Below are 20939 nucleotides of genomic sequence, written 5' to 3' on the forward strand. Positions count from 1 at the left end.
GGTATGCAAATTCTCTTAATAAATTTTTACATTCTTGTGAAAGTATTCTTTGAACACTTTTACGCGTGTATTCGCATCGTGGGGACGGTTTATGCACAAAATTTTATGTACATAAATTAAATCTTCGAGTTTATTTACATATTTGTTGAACGATCGGCAAGCTATATTGGTCGATTTCATAAATTGAAATGATAGAGAAAAGTGACGTGATTTCAAAGGCAGCGTTTTTTCAAATTCGCGTTGAAATTTACTACTATTCCTACCATCTCTCCGTTATAAATCAACTTACGGGATTAAAGTTATTTATTATTCTTCTCCTTTTTTTTTTTGAGAATTTAACATTAATCTCATACGTTAATCTACAGCTGATTAATAAAATTATGAAAGACGAGAAAATGTAATTACGCTTATAGACTATCCAGCTTTGTAATTGCGTCATTTTGTCACTGCAAACATAGTTTATTTATCCTCAACGAAATTTACGAAAATATGATTACCGACCATTAAAATTACGGCGTGAACGATATTGTTGAGGCATATTGGCGAGCTGGCTTAAATTTCATAATAACCAGTGTCAAAGCCATCGAATTGCATCGAGGTTCCCTCTATGTCCAGCCATGTCGAGGGCCGTGCTCGTGACATTTTGTGTACTCACACGCATCTCCCTCTCTGCCTGTGTCGAGTTCACCTCTCTCGATCGGACTGGGTGCGCGAGTTGGCACATAGGTGCACTCTGTGGCGCGTGTAGGAGGTGGGGCATTCAAGCTTTATCGGTCGTAAACACGCGAGTAATTATCGTTGCCGGCCATCTTGGCCCGCAGGCACGTCACATCCGGTCACTGACCATTCAATCGTTGCGATCCAAACTACGGCTAATAAATAATTCAGAAACAATGGGGACATCTCGCCTCCGCCTCTGCTGAAAATCCGAGACAGCCGGCCCGTGCCGTTAACCTCTTTAATACTCGGATTACTGAATGAGAATTAACCGCCGCCTTCTGACACCCTCGCAAGTTCAAGGTTTGCTGCTACTCAAACGCGATTCTTATTACTTGGACAATAATTTTTATCGAATTTTGGGATTAACCTTTTGCACTCTTACGTCGAGCGTGGGTAGACATCAGTTTTTATCTCAGCAGCTCCTTTGTCGAGTTCCACTCGTCGTTCTTTCATGTCCAGCTTTTTCTTTTTTGTGAAACGTGCGAAAGAAAAGGAGGATTGCATGCTGGAAATTGTTTCAAGATATATCATACACTTAAAAATTACAAAATACAACGATAATGTGAATAAAACTGGTATTTAAGTGAATTTCTTTCTTCCTTTATTTATTTAAATCGCCTTATTTTTTAGTCAAGGTAAATTTCAAATAAAACGCTTGAAAGCGTTGGAAGCTGCTGGCAACGAAATTGAAATAAAATTCGCAGTGCAAAGGGTTAAGATAAAGAGCGGAGTTTGACGGTCGTAGGATTCGCGAAAAAAGTAAGGCTGGACGTATCCTTCGAATTGAAAAAGAAACGAAATAATAAACAGCGTGCTAAAATAATCGTTGTTATGTAAAAGGAAGATTTTTGTTTGATAAGAAGAAAATACGAGATTCGAGAGTCTATCGGTTGGAACTTTGTGGAATTCAACACGATGCGCCACAGTGCGTCAGTAACGGCGAATACATTAAGAGAAGCTCGCATTAATGATGATTGAAGGAGTGAAACGAAAGTACGAAGAGAATGCGTGGAATCGCCGAGGAAAATTACGTGGCATAGTCACGAATTTCATCGGAATGAGAAGCAATATCGTTCACAGTTGATGGTTACCCAACCACGTGGATTGTGTAACGTAGGTTACGTTACTCGACGAAGATAAACTGTGTAAGAAGGAAATTTTACCATGATATAATTCTCAACGTGGTCATTCGATGTTGTCCATGTCTATCGAATATCAACAAAAATGGACTTATCGCATTTTTCTTCTGCCATCTTCGATCGTGACGTGTATTCGATGAAATTTAATAATATAAATCGACTAAAACTGTATAAGAAGGAAATTTTACGATGATATAATTCTCAACGTGGTCATTCGATGTTGTCCATGTCTATCGAATATCAACAAAAATGGACTTATCGCATTTTTCTTCTGCCATTTTCGATCGTGACGTGTATTCGATGAAATTTAATAATATAAACCGACTAAAAAGGAGTAAAAACGAGACAACTTAATGGATTAACGTTTCACGTTCTTGCAAATCGTCTGCGTGTTTTCTCTCTTTTTTTTTTTTTTTGTCTCGACACTGCCGAAGAGACAAAAGAACCGGCAAGGAACATGACGAAAAAAAGAAGCAACGCGATCTCCTGTCGGAATAGCTGGAGTTTGTCATGTGTTGCCCATACGGAATCGGTTCTTATTTTTTCAGACTCTCGTAACTTGTCAGTGTCGTCGTCGTCGTCGTCGTTGCTGTCACAGAGTGTTCCGTGAACGGAAAGAAATGTGTCGCCGAGGCGATGTCGACGAACCGAATGACCAGTGGCTCTCAATCCTTACCATTTTTATGTAAGCGATTTAGCGCTCTGGGTACTCGAGAAACGTGCGCGCGAACTCGAAGATCGACTCGATGACCGTGTACGAGCCACTTGAAATGCGAGCAAAGGAAATCGAACTCGTTCGTACAGATTGACCTAGTTCGTTTCTACGTCGATCATCCATTCTCTTATGAAAGACGTGCCACTTTAGTTCCAACGATAAATTACGTGGCACGGAGAATGTTCACTTGTATTCGCAATAACAGCGACGATTAACAATAACAATCTGTATTAACGACACGGTGATGTGCGTTAAGATTCGCAGAACTCGACTTTCGCTACGCGCTTCAATTCCTATAAAAATCATCGCTTTCGTTCCACGCTTAAACAATAATAAACGATAAACAACAAGAACGCTTTTGTAAAAAATAATAAGCAACTTACACCGCTATGATACTCGTCCAGCAACGTGTCCTTCTTTTCTCGTTCCTCCTCGTACTTTTATTTTCATCCCTTTGTTGTATACTCGCTAAACACTGAATTTCTAAACTCTCGCTCGTCAAACGTAACGAGACCGCGCAGACTCGTTCGATGGTTTCTCGCAGGATTGCGTCGGTAGAAAACTAGACGCGATCGTCAATCGACGTTGGCAAAGGCAAAAGGGAGCCGCCTCCCTTAATGCGGTAACGCGAATTATCGTCGATGAAAGCGCGAATCCAGAATTTCCGACGTTCGATTGGACTGCGATTTGGCGTGGAACGAGATCGATCGGAGTATCGAGCTCGGTTTATCAAAGCGAACGTAACGCGGGGATCGGCGTTAGTCGTTTTACGGGTAAATTAGGCAGTCGGCGCGCGGCTTGGCATGGGGCCTGCGAGTCTCCGCAGAAGAATAAGAAAAGAGCCGAGGGAAGGAGGTCTCTGGCGGCTGGCCAACCCTTTTATTTTTATACTCGGTCCCCGGTGTCGTTTCTCGCTGTCTTCTACCCTCGATCGCCATTTTCCCCCGCTTTCGCACGAAATAAGTTTATCAACAAACGCGCGGGAGATCCTCGGCCGTTGCAGGGAGCGCCGGCAGAAATAGAGCGGGTCGAAAATAACCGCGCAAGACGAGACGCGAACCAGCCTCGAGAAACCATTTTCCGATCCTCTCCTCCGGTGCCTTCCGCTCCTTTCCTCGCTTCATTCACCGACCTCTCGACGATCGACGTGATCGTAACTTGTACGCGCGAGTCTCTCACAAGCCAAACGGCTCCATTCTTTTTCTTTTTTTTTTTTTTCATCAATATAACATACAAAACTGGCTCGTGAAGGTACGATTTATTTCGGTGATTTTTTATTCTTATGATAGGAATTCATATCGAAAGGAATGGATTCAATCCAACGGTTCGTTTAGTCGGGCAGTAGCCAACTAAAATTTCCTTCGAACGAAGCTCGCATAAGCACAGTTCTGCGGAACTGAGTTTCTCTCAGTTTGAAAACTAACGTAATAACCCTCCTGAAACTTTCGAGTGCAGGCGTACCAGCATGACGTTCGGATTTTGACAATGCGTTTAAATGGCCGCGAGACTCAGTCAACCTTGTTTAATCTGATCCCTAGGAAGAGGCAAGTCTGGTCAAGTCGATATCCATCGGAGCAGGGGTTGCTTTGACCCCCTCGAAGAGAATCTATATCGTTGTTTTTCTGAACTCTACCCTTCTGAAAGGGCAGTCGTTCGAAGGTTCACGGTTCCGTATAAACACCAATTATCCGACAAACGAGGATAGATTATTTTTTTTTTTTTTTTTTTATCAGGTCACAGTAGCACGACACCGTCGAGTCGATGGAAAAACCAAAGAGTTTGCGTTTCATCGAGTTGTTGCGCGTTTAAAAACCGTGACGGAATATCGACAGTGCTCTCTCGTCGGTTAATCGTCCGTCAAACGCGGAAAATGAAATCTGACTGGAACTGTCGCTGTGAAACATTGCCCGCTGGCCTGCTCTTTTTACCTGAAAAAGATTCCACACCGTGAACGAAAATCCCGGCAAAGGGAGATTCCAAAAGGCAAATAAAAAATTTCACCGTAGCGAAAATTCATATCCTGTCTGCGCCGTATTTTTTCGCTGAGCACCTGGATCCTCGACCATATAATTCCGTAACTTTCAATACATACACTGACGCGAGCTCCGACAGAAATTCTCCTCCTTTCCGCTGAAAATTCGCCGCTCGGATCGTTCCATTCTTCGCTGTTCCGTTCTCTCAGCGCGTACGTTCGAATAAATCACGAAATACATGTCAGTATCTTGGACTGGCTTGCATAATTAAAGCGATATAATTAACGGAGTTTCACGAGTCTCGGTGTAATTCAATTCTCTTGTACAATAGTAACAAGCTTAGTATAATAAATACGCCAAAGATGTTTATGCGTTTCATGCGAATAATAAACTTGCTATTGTAAAATCAATCTGAAATGAAATTAGCGTGCATCGTTTAACGATCTCAACACGGCCTGTAAATCGCAACTTCTATTTTTTTCTCTAGAATTATCCTGATCTACACGCCAAGTTTCCGCTAATTAAAAACCAAATTCGTGCAAACGTATTTAGTTTAGTCCGCACACTCGTCATCGTGCCGTTGGAATCGCAGCAAATATCGGTCTAACCCGAGTACACCCGTTCGATTAGAAATTACGCGTTCGGTCTCGCTTTGAGGTCGCGCCGAATTCCGGTGACCCGGTTTAAAGCGCGTCGAAACGAGCGCAAACAAAGTGTTTGCATTCTAAAAGCGAACAACCGATCGTGTAACGTTAAGCCGAGACCGAACTCGCATACGCTTGCGTTATCCGAAATGATCGTAAAACGTTCTTCAATACTCAACGCGAGATGTTGATAATTGAATTTAATTTATTACACCGATGGCTGACAACCCTTTGAATACGACCTGAACAAGATTAGAAACGCGATTTGCAAGCGAGTCAATGACCGGTTAATCGCTCAAAGAACCGAACATCGCAAGGAAAAAATGAATATGAATGCAAAATAAATAGAATTGTATCGCTTAAATGTTAATACGTATTCCTCTTAGATCTGCTAGCTATTGGAACGCGAGATATGCCAACTGCCAATGAAACAATCGCACGAATAAAAACCACGCGTCTGCCCTGTCTTTTCATCTTTTTCCCGTTCGAAATAATAACCGGTGGAAGTTGGTTTCTGGTCTGGTCAACGTTCCGCGCTCGTGTCCCGGGAATAATAGCGAGAGAGGCGAGTTAAAATGTAAAGCAAAGTACGTCGGCGCTGTTCAATTACGCAGAGCGTAATGCATGCGGACTTCGGCGGGACAGGAGGACAAACCGCAGTCGCTAGGAGACGCGGAACGTCGAGTTTGCGAATGCAACCATCCACGTTACATGCACGCGTCCATGTATTCCGGATACATAGAGGTCTGCGCATCGGATAAACGCGCACCCCACGTATGCAACGCCGTTGCCCGCTCGAGTGCTTCTCCCCCTCCGGGTAATAACAGTAAATCCTTGGTAATAAATCCCTCTCCTCTGTCCCCTCTGCTCGTGCGCTGTCTCTCAGCCATGGCCTCTGCCTCCTCCACCTGTCCGTTCCTCCGTTTCTTCTCTTTCTCCCCTGTTTCGCTCTCTACTGTTTCCGTTCCGCCTGTATCTCGACGTGCACAACCCCGTAAAGAAAGTACTAGGACATGGTAAAAATTAGGTTGACGCGGATGATCGTCAGGAAATTATCAAACCCTTTGACGATTATCGTTAGAGACGTTAGCATACGAAGAATTCATCTATTCGGTATTACACTAGCCTGGTTAGTTACGTGTAATTGAATTTGATTCCTTTCTCATTCATGTTCGCTGTATCCTCTCGATAATTCAGTACCATTGTGCAGTAATTAAATTCAGACTTTTAACTAGACCTGATTTCGTCTAATATACTTTTTTCTTTTCGTAAAGACTCCAGAGATATCGTGTTAGGTCGTCCGGAAAGTTTCTTTCGTTTTATAAGCAAATTTTCCGTTTTATGTTATTTTTTCGAATTACCTATGATCCATGTTGTTCTATCAAGATAAAGATCACAACGTTCGACAGATTAGGTTTCATGTTTGTGAGGTGTTGATGGTTAGGTGATAGTACTGCGGCTGGTGTATAGGTCGCTGTGAGGTACTTGCTGTTGGGGTATAGGATTTTTGTGTCTTTATTCGGGTTGGCTTCTTCTCATTTAGGAATCGAATTTAGAGTGCCGGGATTTGAACCTGGTCTTGAACGTTCGTAACCAACGGCGTTAACCACAGCTCCACCCGTCGTCAGGTCATAGATGGGGTCTTCGTGTAGCTAGCCACGGGACAGAAATCGTTGGAAAGTTTTACTGTCGAGTGCCGCTACATTTGTATAAAGATGCATCGTTGTAAAAGACGGGTCTGCAAAAGAAAGACGCTTTTCGAACAACCTAATAATTGTCAATTACGTTTCCTATGAAATCAGCGGTTGCCTTAATATTTCTGAACGAGAATGTACGCTGCATCGTGTTTCTCTGGCGATACGTTTCATCTCGCTGGCGCTATCGCATTATTGTTTCCGTCCTAGTCGTTAGATTCCAACGTACGCGTTGCCGCGGATTGTTCTCTCTACTGCTATCGCGTGTACAGCCAGTCGACCCTTGAAAACTCCCTGGGGTCGTAGCGTGTATACCGACGTGGACGAAAAGCCAATTCCTCGGATGCAACGTTTCAATGGTATCGAGGATTGCGGATCCGATTGAGGTGAAAGAGATGAAAGCTATGAGATGCGCTGCGAATCTAAGGGAGCGAAATAGGGGATTATTCGTTCAGTGGATCTATTACTGCAACTGTCGTTCGAAACGAACAATTTTATCGAAACCCCACCAGCTCCCCGTTTCTCAGAGAAATTTCTTGTATTTTAATTTTTTACAGGTTCTAATGATTTTTTACGAAATGTATTTCGTATTTTCTGTAGTACACGTTTCACAGTTCGGTCATCGGTAATTCTAATCTTCTAATCAGTCGATCCGCCGATTCGGTATACCTTTCTGTCGCTGTGAGCTTGAAACGGCTGAGTCAGACTGACTAGGTCTAATGTATGGGATTCCCGTCGCAAACGCAGCCTGTCATTCTTTATCGGAATTTTCTCGCATTTGCTTGATGAACACGTGTTTCCTACTAGTCGTTGAATTATCGTAGTATGCGCGACTCGGAGAGATTAGCAACTTTCCTCTGTAATTGCTTACGTGATACAACGTAGCGACCAGCTACGACGCTCGATCGATCGACCTTAATCGACAAGAACGAACAAGGGTACACGAACAACCTTCCACTTATCACGTAAACACAGCGCTGTGATGGATAAGAATGATTATACCTTGGATGACATAAATGAAGGGAATGTCGGAAAAGAGGTCCATGGTGAATAATACGAGTGCAAAATGTACTTTTCAGCGCAGTATGTCGTGAATTCTTATGAAATTTTCATTTACCTCGTACGTACAAAAAGAATAACGTTCATTCAGAGTCATTGCATTATGTATACCGAACATACGTTGATTATAACTGAAATTAAGCTCGATTAAAATTAGAATATCGTGTATCCGAAGCCGAGCATTAATTTGTTACGTATAAACGAAGTAAGGATGAACGTGATTTTCAAATTAAAGTTGCGAAGCAGTTTTTATAAAAATCGATCGACTGACCTGGTATTCAATTATTGTTTCAGAAAAGAACTCGGCGCGCAACAGCCGACGAAGACGCGTGAGCGAGGGCGCGAGTCGCGAGAGACTAGAGAAAGACGGTGAAAGCAATTTATCGACGAGGCAGGAAGACCGGGAGAACAAGGGTCCACCTTCCGGCAGGCCCAGCAATCGAATACCACGAACCGTCTTAGAAGAGGCGAACAGCGCATCGAGCAGCGCGTCGAAGCTGCGAAAACGTGGAACCGCCGTAAAGAGTCCGGTGGAGAGTCCATCGCAGAGACCTGTGCGACGAAGGCCGAGGCTCAGTTGCCAGGAAACGAAAACAGAGGCGGAAGAAGATACCGAGCACTCGGGCGGCGTAAAGTCTGCCGAGAAAGAGGAACGACTAGGTGGAAGACTCGAGGAGGACGAGCGTGGCGAGGAGGAGGACGAAGATCAGGAACGCTGCGATCCCTTGACTAAGAGGCTCAGGACAAGTCCGGTCGGTAGGAAGCTTAGATCCGAGCGAAAGGGAGGTGGGAAAGGTTGCGAGGAGATAGCGTCGGATCTCGAGGAAACGGAAGAGGAGGAAAGGAAGCAGGAGCGAGCCGAAGGGGGAGAGGTCGAGAAGCTCGAGGAGAACGAGGAGAGTCAATCTAGGGAGCGAGACAGAGAACCAGAGCCTCCGCCTCCGAACAAAGTAGTAGACCCTGGAGGCGACACGGTTCTTCAACAGAGGCGATCGAACGCGGATCAGAAGGAAGAAAGATTTGGAAGTAAGGGAGATAGCGGCAGAGAGAACGGCAAGGAACAGCAGGTGTTGGTGAATGGATCGCTGCTCGACTCGTCGGTGGTGGTCGACAAAGACAGCGTCCTCAGCGGTGCCGAAGCGAGCCTGTTAAAGTCCGGCTCGAACGACAAGAGCGTCGAGGAGGAAGAGGACGAGGCCGAGGACGAGGACGAGGACGAGGACGAGCGCGAGGACGAGGAGGAGGACGGGGACGAGCCGGAACATCGAAATCGTGCTCGGGGACAAGAAGAGGAACCGGAAGGGCAGGAAGTGCAGGAAGAGCAGGAAGAGGAGGAAGAGGAGCGTGGCTCGCGAAGAACCGAGCTGACTACCGAGCTAGGCACGGAGGATAGCGTGGGTAGCGTGAGCGGCGCGAGGGCGGCGAGCGTCGAATCGGTGGTCGAGCTGCTGGAGTCGAGCAGTCAGGACTCAGGCTCCGTGCTGGAGAGGCTGAGTCCGCTTAGTAGCAGCGGCGGCGGCGGCTCTGGCAGGCAGAGCCTGCTCCTGGAGCAGCAACGGGAGCAGGAGCGAAATCGGCACAACGAGAGCCCTGTCATTCTAGCCGAAAGACTGAACAAGCCGCCACCGCCGGTAGCTGGTCACCATCATCATCACCTGCAGCAATACCATCAGCATCACCACCACACGCCGCCGCATCATCATCAACAGCAACGTTACTCGACCGGTAGTCCGGTGATACATCATCATCCGCAGCAGCAGCAGCTACAGCATCAACATCAGGTAGCGAACAGTCCGCATCATCAGCAGCAGCAACATCAGCAGTCGCAGCATCATCATCAGTTGTCCTCGTCGAGCCTCCTCGAGGTGCAACAGCAGTCTCACACATCGAGGGGCGGCGATGAGGCCGGCCTCATGGAAGTGGAGGCTGGGGCCGGGATACCTGGAAGCGGAGTGCTCGCTGGTGTGCCAGCAGCGGTCGGTATCCGAGCGGTCGGAGCCGCGGCTGGTAGCGGCGCCGCGAGTGCAGCTTATGGGGACAGCGGCTCCGACAGCGGGGTAAGTTCCCTGAGGAGCGCCGGCTCTGGCGACGAGAGGAGCGGTAGCAGAAGCTCGGCGCTCAGTGTCGACGAGACCACCAGCTCCTCGACACCAGCGGCGGCCGCCACACCAGCTAGAGTCTGGCACGTGCAAAGCGTCCAGCACACGTCCTTACTAATGGCGCATCCTCAACCACCTCCAAGCGCCGGACCGAGCTCCGCGGCCGCTGTGGCTGCGGCAGCCGCTGCAACTGCTCCACCGGTAGGCTACCAGAATCCCGCACCGCCACCTGGTCATCATCATCCCGCCGTTGCGTCTGAAATGCTCTGGAGGTCGCAGAGGTACCCGCCGCTACCGCACTCGTTGCTCGGACCTGCTCAACCCACTCCCGAGGAGATCGTCGAGAGAGAGAGGATGCTTCGGTGAGTTTTAACTCTATTTTCACTTACGAGATTTACGACGTTCCCTCGACGAAATACCTTTACGATAGGATGATACGAGCTCGTCGAATTGCCCTTATTCAAATTGCATAAAATCGGCTCTTCTATCTGATTTAGAAGATGCGGTAAAACAACGTCTTCGTTGTATCCATCGCCAACCCTACTAATTTACCTATTGTCTGTGAAACTACACTCTCTTTTACCTCGTCAACCAGTAAACCATTTCAAAGTTTCGTGCGCAACTTTTCGATAAACATAGCAATCACTGTCGTCAATACCGTCAAAGCGATTTCCGAAACGTCGAAGGACTCGCACTCTCTGGCACGGCCATCGACAACGACGGAGAAGCTAGCGGGGCGATATTTCGATTCGCTTGGCTCGGTTTCAATAGCGGCGCTGTTTTTGCACCTTGCGTGCATTCCGCTCGGTCAGGAAACGAAATGCCATCAGGGAAGTGAATGTCTCTCGAAGGCAGCTGCGTGCAACGTTTCTTGCCCGACCTCAGCCTTTCGAGCGTTCTTTGTTTGCTCTCTCGCGTGACTGCCGACTATAAGGGGGAGGAGACGAAAAAGTAGCCAGGGTGGAAGGAGACGGACGTGGCAGTGTCTACCTGTCTGCGTTTCCGGACGGCAGCTGCGACTTGCTGCCAACTTCCGTTGGGTGATCGCGATAAGATGCTGTTACCGATCGAATCCATTCAACGGTTTTGCTACCGAACCAATGACCCGAAATTCCTCGCTTTCCGATATAAATAAAACAAGCCTAGATCGTTCACTGACTCGAACGTCGACGAACTTCCCTCTCGGGGTCGAACGGTTCAAGACCACTCGGTGAAGTTTGACGGTGAACTTCTTCGCTCGAGAATACCAAACTTCAGCTTCTTGTCCTATCGTCAGGGTCTTTTTAACTCGTTGTAGGTTAACATATTCGCGAATCCTCCGAATTCTTTTTTTCATGAAAAATCCTGTTATTTTGAACGTACTTGTACAATATCCAGCGTTTGCCCCTCCAAAATTATCTTACCGAAATTAAGCTAAAATGTAGCAGTTGAGTCTGTGGTCAAACATTTTATTCGCGTAAAATATGCAAAAGTAGTAAAAGTCAAGTACGTAGGTCGAATACTAAAAGCGAATATTTGAACACTACGTTTTACTAATATCTATCGAAATATAATTTTCATTTCAAGTAGACTTTAAGAATCAACGCGATACGTGTGTGTATCGGTAGCAGCGAGTGTATTAAAACGTGAAGATTTCCAAACGTGCCTTTCAACGAATCGTCTACGAAAAGAAAAAATGCAACCTTCCAAAAATATTTGCTTGCAAAGTTTACGAATAGACTTTATGACGTAAACGCGTGTGTTTAAAGATCTGAAGTCTCATATCTGGTGCAGGGAAGAAGAGGGTGTCCCGGTCGACAAGCTATCGCGACCACGCGTTCTTCCGCGACATTGGTATTGAACAGCGCCCTTCGTTTGTTGGTTTGTTCCTGGCAGCTTCGACGAAAATAAACCAGTCCTCGAGTACATACCACAGATCGCTTTCGGGTCGTTTATTTATGTCAGCGAAAGCACCAAATATCCCACGAAACTCTGGAGAATGAGAGCGTTGGTTGGAAAAGTGGCGTAACGGAGGCAAAGGAATCGTCGTCGCGTAAATTCGTTTCATCACGGTGTCGAAATCGTGTCGTTCGTCCTACGCACACTTTCCGCCGCCTATCATCGACTTAACGACGCACGTCATCGAGTAAATTGCCTCACAGTCATAGGTCCTGGCAATTTTAAGCTATCAGAATCGTATTTGCGTCTCTAGTCGAGCGTAAATAAATTTTCCCTTCTGTTTTGTGCGAAGACATTGATCTGGATCTGTAGTTGCTGGCAAAACTGTCCGCTTCGCTATTTCGTATCGGCTATACTAAATACAATTTCTATTGCAATAAATATTTCTAAAATGACAAATTACTTTCGCTCGTCTCTTTCTTTTTCTCTGTTTCCTGGTCTTCTGATAGTCCTGTAATAAAGTACAGCAAGAAATAACGTCGTCGGGTATTTTTGCGACCAACTGTACAACTCGACGATTTCTTCGTGTTGTCGTAAACAAGCTAATTCTCGAGCAAACGAACAAGTACGTACATGAATCGAGAGAAGGCAGGCTAATAATTAACAACGGGTCGATCTTCCAGCTCCTTCTGCTACAAAACAAGTTGATATCGTCCCGTTGCGAATGATTGCACGCTACAAAACCGTGTTGCAACAGCAGGACCTACCGCCGCTCTAAACCTCCTGCTTCGCTAAATTGGTTTCGTGCATATTCCTAGGCACGTTAATCCAGCTCGTGCCTTATCCTTGAATAATTTTTCCAGCAAGATCGGCAAGCACGCGTATCCAAGATAGATCGTTCGCACGAGGCCCAGATCTCGGCCGATTGCAGCCTGTATTTTCCAATGTCACGCGAGATCTTCATTAGGCTGGATGATATTCATGTCGGCCGCTGCGGAACGCACCGTGCCGCACTCGAAACTCGAACGAACGAGCAGTATACTTTCTCGATAGTTTCGTTACTTTTCGTGCATCGTAGATCACGACTCCTCACGTGAGCCACGAAACTTCACCGCGCCGATCTTTATCGCCGGGAGGCGATCGACAAACCTAAGTACGAGCGTGTTATAGCGGTGCAGCGCGTGAAATTCAGCAGATTCCTGGAAGCATGCGGCGGAGAGCGGTTAGACGTTGCGGAGTTAACTCCGCCTCGTATCAGCCGTGTTCTACGACGAAGATTTAATTAACGGCGCGAAGTTGAGAGTATGGTTACGACCCGAGCGAAACTCGGACTACTTTCGCTTCACTCTCTCTCTCTCTCTCTTCCCTCCTCCTCTTTTCTATACCGTAGAAGCTCAGAGGCGCCCTTTCTGCTTGGAAATTTCGGTAACGAGCTTCCGTTCCCCCTGCTTCGAATTAACGCGACGATTTGAAACTGTCGGTGGCGCAGTTGCGGTATCGAGCCAAGTGGCTGGGCACAACGATCGAACAAACACACTGCGGCAAAACATCGCGTAGTTTCGCCCTTTTTCCTCCGACGAGCGCATAGCCTTGCTGTTATTCTGCTCCAAATACGACCGATTACGTGGCTCCTACGTGTAACTGGCGCGATTTAACGCTTATGCAAGTTCTTCCCTCCTAAAGCTTTCCGTGAGCAGAAAGGAGGCGATCGACGATTCGTGGCGACAGAAACTGGCATTTGGGCACAAGGTCAGGCTACTTGTCTTTTTATCTTCTTCTTCTCGCGCACATCTTCTTCCTCCACTTGTTCTTGCATGCTGGAAGACCTCGTCCAAGACCGTTCGCTAACCGGTACGGAGGGAAAGGAATGCTCGCCAGGAAGCTATAAAAATACGTAGCCAGGCTGCAGTAGTAAGAAAAGACCACCGGTGCTCTCCCCGGTGTACAGTGCCACCAGTCTCGTCAAGGATCGCATCTGCATAGAAATATGGTCTCGCTACTGGTCGTTGGCAGTTTTTCCTAAATTGTTCCTCCCTGCTACGCTCTCCCTCCTTCTCCTGCCTCTTGGTAATACGCCTCGTTCCATTGAACGGGTTCTCGTTTGGCTACCTTGGAGCACGTTACGGCCAATCGCGTTCACGCTTATCCGCGCGATACGCGTTCGTTGATCTCCTTTCGCGTCCGTTTCGTCTCCTTTCATTCTCACGTTTAAATTTTCCAGCGTTCGCGACGTTACGAAGGATCTGTCGCGGGTAGAATCGATTTACAGACGCGTAACTCGCTGCACCCTACACGTTAAACACGAAGAAGTTTAATTACGTGGCGAAATATCACAGCAGCGAGAAGAAGCGCACGACGGGACAAAATGGTTGGAAGTCGAAAATGCTGCGTTCGTTGAACGTAGCTGGCCTCTGCATTGTCCTTTCGCCTCTTTGACGATTCGAATGAGTTCATTACGCAACCAATTGGTATCCATCACGCGCAGACTTTCTTCTTTCGTTTGTTCGGCTCGGGATGCCATTGAACACCGCGGACGAGCAATTTATCTCGAGGTCATCGCGTTATCGTCTCTCACGGGCTGACGGGGGACACGTTCAAAGGCCATGTGGGCGAAACACAGACAATGATGGCCAGTCGTTATGCGGTTCACGTGGCACACGTCCATCAACGCGGATGGTTTGCACGCTGGTCACGCACACGCGTGCAAAATCTCCCTCTCGCTCCCTCTATCGAAGTCTCGCGCTCCTTTCTCTTCGCTTGTAATTACCTACCTATTGGCGCTTGTCGCGCTGTGAATAAGCCGAATCCGTTGCCAGATTATACGCCACCGTGAAAGCTAGCTAGAAAGCTGGCCAAAATCCAAATGTTGAAATTCAGTTTTAAAGACAGAAGGAAATTGAAACTGGAAAGAAAATAGTTTTGGCTATGTCTCGCGAGTCTGCGGTTACCTTTGATTATTTTACCGCGAGACCGCGGAAATAGCCGGCGTTTATTGTCTATCCGTCTGCTAATTCTGTCGGAGGGAAATACGCGAGGAAATTTCGAGCTGCCTGGTTTTTTACGGCCACGCTGTTTTTACACTCGTGACGCGAGAAGTTGCTGCGAGTAACAATGCTTATTGACGTTATCTGGAACGTGTATCTACTGGTGTACCTTTCATAAGCGACCGTCTATTTTCTCGAGACCAGTATGCGCTAATAAACGTCTTTTTCTTCGACCTCTAACCACGTACGTAGTTGGAAAAACCTTGCCAAGTCTGGCGGGATCGTCGCGAACAAACGGCTATTAATTAAATTACTCGGCTCGGTTACCGCTTATTGTTACGGCTAACGTTGTGTTTCGTTTCTCTCAACCAGAGAATAGCAAAATACTGCCTGAAATAGAAATAAAATTTTTCAAAGCAACGCTGTCTTCTTTCAACGATTTTGACACGAATATCGTAACGTGCAAACTCGTCGTTCTCGATGCATTTATTTTCACGTCTTACAGACGATATTCTCCGGTAGATACGAATATCTCAATCTTGAAGATACAAAACGTCGATAAATGATTGTTTAGAAGCTCGCGAAAAACGATAGAAGTGATATTTTCTAGTCTTTGAAGTTAGCGAGCCGAGTTCTCGGATCAAGGACAGATGTCGTTTTATTATCTGACGGAGAAGGTTCGCAGAATCTATTTGGAAAAAGAAGTGAAAAAAGAAATAAACGAGGGAAGAAAAGGCAGAAGACAGTGGAAAAGACCTCTTGCGAAGTTAATAGGGTGAACGTGGAGGGAAAGAGGAAATTCAGCGTGTAACCGATTCCGAAGGTTCGTTCAGCTCGATTGAACTCTCCCATGTCGAGAGAAAAATCAGCGTTGCGCCAATGACTTCCTATTTCCTTCTACGTGGGCTCTATTCGGGTCAGTGACTTAACGAGTGGAATCCAGCCTCGAGACCGTATTCTCGGCTCGAAATCGTGTACACAAATAGCCCGGCGTATAATAATGCGCGGGATATATAGCTCATCTGCTATAATTGAAGCGACGTTCTGGTAGAAACGCGCCGGATCAGACATAAATATTTGATCCTGAAACGTTGCCTGATCTCGAGCGATGCGGAGCATGCGACAGCGCTATTAACGATTCTCAACGTGTTTCATCTGCTGCAATTTTAATTAACCATCTATCCCGACTAATTAATTAAAACTCTTATCGGGCCGTGTTAAACCGGAAAACGTAAACCAGAGCAACGCTGAGAAAAAGCATTTGTCCATCGTATCCACAAAGACGAAATCGAGACCAGCTGACATCGGTAAAATCACTATTTTCGGTTTTATCTGTCCACCAGAAGCTCGACGAAGCAAGCGACGAATTTCCTCGACTTGGTAAATTTTTCATCAAGAAGACCGAACGATGCAATGGCGAGTGCTCGTGGGTAACGATCCATCCTGCACAGTCAGCAAAGGAAAATGAAGCGATGGTTTCTAATTCGAGAGACCATTAGAAAGACGAGCGTGCCATCCAACCCTTTCTTTCGTCGTGGAAAGAGGAGAGAGGAGAGAGGAGAGAGGGCTAGGTCGAGGCTTTTCACGAGTGGAAGAACGCGCAACGAGATTTGCGTGGCCGAGAGCCATAAAACGCGTCACGCACACGTGATGCACGCGCGCTCCTTCCTCGCGCTCGCGTGCTCGTCCGTGTGGATGCCTAACTGCGTGTTCCTCCGAGTGGCTGAAGTGGCGAGCCCATTAGCGTGGATCATAAAGGTCCTCAACCTAGTGAGTCACCACGGGTCAATAATTACTAGCGAGGACCACGCGATGCTCCTCCGTGCTCTTCTCTTTTCTATCCAATGTATTCAGAACGATCCATCGCGAAACCAAGTTGCTTCAATTGCGTCGATGAAAGAACGATGTGAAGATGTTTTGCGCGATTTTTTCCTCTCGTCGCGTAACGACGATCAAACGTTCGCCAATGTCTGCTTCGATTCTGCTACTCGGCAACTTGTCGTCCACATTAAACAAACTCTTCGCGAAGCTTCGGCTTAATCTATCGAGAGACAGATTCCAAGGTCGGATACTTGGTCTTGGGATTTTGATTAACTGGAAAACACCGTCATCTGGCTCGCACGTATTGGCACGGTGCGTGTCGCACGCAATCCTTATAACAGGTTACGTCGTCCACGAAGACGACTAGCTCCTGATGACGTGTCAGTGGCAGGTGTGCGTCACGTGAAACTTCGTGCACCCAATGCATTATATTTAGAACTCGCGTCTCTCCCTTTTCTCTTCGGTTGCTATTGGAAGAAACGTTGCAGGAGACAAGTGGCGCGTTACGAATCGTTAGCGTTTAATTCTTGCCATTAACGTGTTTGGTGATACGCGTGGCGCCGTTAAATGCGATCGCCGTTTCTTCCGAAATATTCCCGTTCGAAGGAACACGACGATGATTTTCCACCAAAAGCACATTGATTCTTCGTACCTTTTCGACCGAAGTTATCCGCTCGGATTTCTGCCGAATACTTTCGTTCCGATACACGAAGAATTTTTACGATCTCGGTCGTATCTTCACTCGAACTATCGCGTATATGCTACAAAATACTGATTCTATCAAAAACCTGTACATCCCTATTCGACATCTTGGAACGTGGTTTCCAAAGGATTTCAAACATGCCAGTCAAAGAACACTGTGCATCGAGCGATCCGACATTTATCGCCATTTTATTGGCCTTTTTACGCCGGCCTCCGATTCCATACAACAAAGGCGAATAAATATTTATCATGGCGAAACACGTGGCACGACTATTTCCCGTGGTACGTGTCGTTCGCACAGAAAGCCGCTTTAAAAGCTTTAACTGCGATTTTCCAGCGGCCTGTCGCCCGACAAAAATATAAATAGGAATCAAGATATAATTCGCCCTGTTTGTGTTAACAAAGAACGGTATTGTGGACGGTATCGTGGAAATTTCTCGATAATTGTTAATTGCAGAGGCACGCGATCGAGCGTTTAGCCTGGCGCGAACGTCTGTTTACGCGAACCGTCACGCTTGCTCGACTTTAATCGACGAGAGGGCTCTGACTCTCTTCGGTCCAGCTTTTTCGAACGAGAGTAACGACGGCCCGGGCATTTTTTACGAGGAAAGTAAAACGGAACGGCCCATAAAACCGTACGCGGCCCCGCAATTCCATCTCTCTTCGGCTCCAGCCTGAAATCGCATAAACTTTGCAACAAACTTCCTCATCGCGCATCTCCCTTCTCTCCTCATCCTCTCCTTGTGCCGCGTTCCACGGGTAAAGTTAACGAAACGATCGTGTCGGAGAGAAGGTGGAACGCTGTTTAACGGCGGCAAGCTTTACGACCACTGGGGTGTCTGGACTTTCAGGAATTTTTCAACTTCGAAACTGCGTAGATTATTCTTCCTATCCGAGCGTTAACATTCTCGTGGTCGACGACATATTAGTCGCACGTCCTTGCTTTAGTAGAGTTTCAGACACGATGGAACCTCGTTTATTCGAACCAGTCAAGGGACACAGTAATTCGATAATAAATTCGATAAAGAAAAAGCTTCAGAAGTTCTCCTCTCTGTCCATTCTCACTAGCGAATTGAACCAACGTTGGCCGAATTTTACGTGTCGTAAATTACGAGTCATTGGTTTGCATCGATAGATAGCCTTGCGCGACGTTAACTAGCTCGAGGTTAAAAGAAACGAAATTTTACGAATCGCAAGTCACCTGATTATGCCATTTGATGTAAAAAAGTTGTAAAACTGTGGTCCGACGTATAACTTGTAACTTGTCGAATTAGTAGCAGCGATAAATCGGCAAATTGTTGCCCGAAATTCCTCATGTTCGTTTCCGCGACGCGTTCAGCTCTTCCTTCTTCCATGTGTATGTGATTTATTCACGATACAAGTAAACTTTGACCTATAGACATTCAGCTAGGAATTTCTACATTCGAGACTGATAATCAACTTATTCGTACTGTAGTATCGTGGACGAAAGGCCTAAGAGATAGAAACAATGTCGCGAGACAGCCAAAGTGCCGACAGGCCCAACAATGTATCGTGGGTTCTTCGATCGAATAGTTTCGCGGAAAAGCCCTACGTGACTCTGGCCACGAGCGGTTGCGGAACACGTGCGTGCTAAGACAAAAGACAAAGTTGTTGACTGCCGTGTCACCCATATTCGGGTGACAGCAAAGTTACCGCTCGAGCCGCATCACCCGTATTCGGGTGACGCTTATTTGACTACTCGCGAAGAATCGTCGTAGGTATTTGGTAAGATATTCCAGAGGAAATAATAAAACTATTGAATTGTTCTAAAAGTAATACGAAAATGGTTTATTCAGAAAATTATTTAGAATGTAAAACTTTAAAGCATTCTATAGAAAGCTGAGGATGGTCGGGACAATTTGGACATTAAGTTGTTTTCTTTCAATTCTCTCGTGTCTTTGATCGGGTTCGACGTATTTTATCAGCATAACATAGTTTGCATGCGCGTCTGATGCTTCTTCCGGAATCATTTTTCCGAACGACGATATTATGCCAACTCCGTGGAAGACAAGGATTTTTTGTATTTTCAGACAAGCCTAATAATTTTCCAGCTAATAATCCTAATATTTACATCCTTGTTTGTTGCAATTTTCTAAACCGTCAAAACGTTTAGAAGAGAAATTGCCGGAAGGAGTTGAATGCCAAGTTTTCGGTACCATTTGATTCCTTTTCTAATTGTACTGACATAAGAAACCATTTGGTCGGGATAATCTGTACCACACTGGTGGCCTGAAGGAGATTTCGTTGAGAACACGAGCGACAGTCAACGTGTTAGCAGTCAGTGTTAGTTGAGAAGTCAAAGAGTGTTAGTTGCGTTATCAAGAGAGTGTGACCCGCGTGAGAGTTAGCGTTGGATCCGTGGTGACAAGAGTTGCAAAGTAACTATCTAGTTGTCTTAGTTATAATACGTTATTGTGATTAGTTCACTTTGAACAACCGTCGTTTCCTGTTTAACCAACATCTGTTTAATCCATTTATTGTAAGTAAACTAACCATAGTAAAGATCTTACAGTACGAAGCGACTAATTAGCTGGAAATCGCGAACAGAGCTCCACGCGATCATCTATTCTATAGCGTTCTCCGATTCGTGAATATCGATCTGCAGATCCGTAGTCGATGTCCGGCGGTAAAGAACGAATTTCACGGGATTCTATATTCGGTCAGCGTTTACGAACGCGACACCGGTCTGACCATAACGTCTTTGGTCTCGGGATCGCATCGAGATCGAGAAGTTTTTCGCTAGAACAGCACGGACGCGAACGTCGCCTCTAAAAATACACGCTGTAGCCTAGCATCGAGGTCGTCACGGACGAACGGGAGCGATCGAAGAGTCGTCGCAGGGGAAAAACGGCGAGACCGAGTCGCACGCGCACAGAAGCGAACATGGAGAAAGAAAAGGCCAGAGGTTCAAGAAGAGAGCGAGAGAGAGAGAGAGAGAGAGAGAGAGAGAGAGAGAGCGAAACGTAGGTGGTGAAACAGATTTTCGGTGGGTGGAGAGTCGGAGGAAAGGGAAACATGTTGGCTCTTTGCAAAGTAAATCCAGAATCGCAGCCAAGGACGTGGGTCCAGATAATTTTCCAAGAATTCGCGAACGCTGGATTCCCGAGAATGTATGAAGTACTCGTCAACAAACCTGTTCGCGAACGGTGTTTCGGAACAACGATGTTCGCAAACATTTTACGAGTACTACTGTTTCGTAATAAACTCGCAAACGGTTCTCGAAAGTTACGCAACTATTTTACATACGGCGGAAGGTAACTGTAATATGGGGAAATATTTATAATGCTAATAAAAGTTGAAGACGTTGCGCGCGTAATATATTCGTCGCGTTCGCGAATAACACGCGAACCGATACGAAACGAACAAAGTACGGTTGACGAACATCGATGAAAAATGCGTGTTAAAACGTGACGGAAACATCGATGAAACTTCAGCTGCGGTTAGACGACGATAATATCTCGGAGAAAAAACTAACTGGTTTGTGACAGTG

At 46.2% G+C, this 20939-nt stretch overlaps 1 protein-coding gene across 5 annotated transcripts in view; it reads left to right on the forward strand.

The window, feature by feature from the left end:
- The window catches only part of Kdm3 (Lysine demethylase 3), a 229124-nt gene that overhangs the window by 130245 nt on the left and 77940 nt on the right, over nucleotides 1–20939 (forward strand). For all 5 annotated transcript variants that reach the window (XM_069129086.1, XM_069129089.1, XM_069129088.1 and 2 more), the window contains exon 8: nucleotides 8239–10405. In XM_069129086.1, the coding sequence (XP_068985187.1) occupies nucleotides 8239–10405 (2167 nt within the window). The remainder of the gene's footprint in view (nucleotides 1–8238; nucleotides 10406–20939) is intronic.

This window comes from Bombus flavifrons, chromosome 15, assembly GCF_040668555.2.
Source record: "Bombus flavifrons isolate JBK064 chromosome 15, iyBomFlav1_principal, whole genome shotgun sequence".
NCBI lineage: Eukaryota > Metazoa > Arthropoda > Insecta > Hymenoptera > Apidae > Bombus > Bombus flavifrons.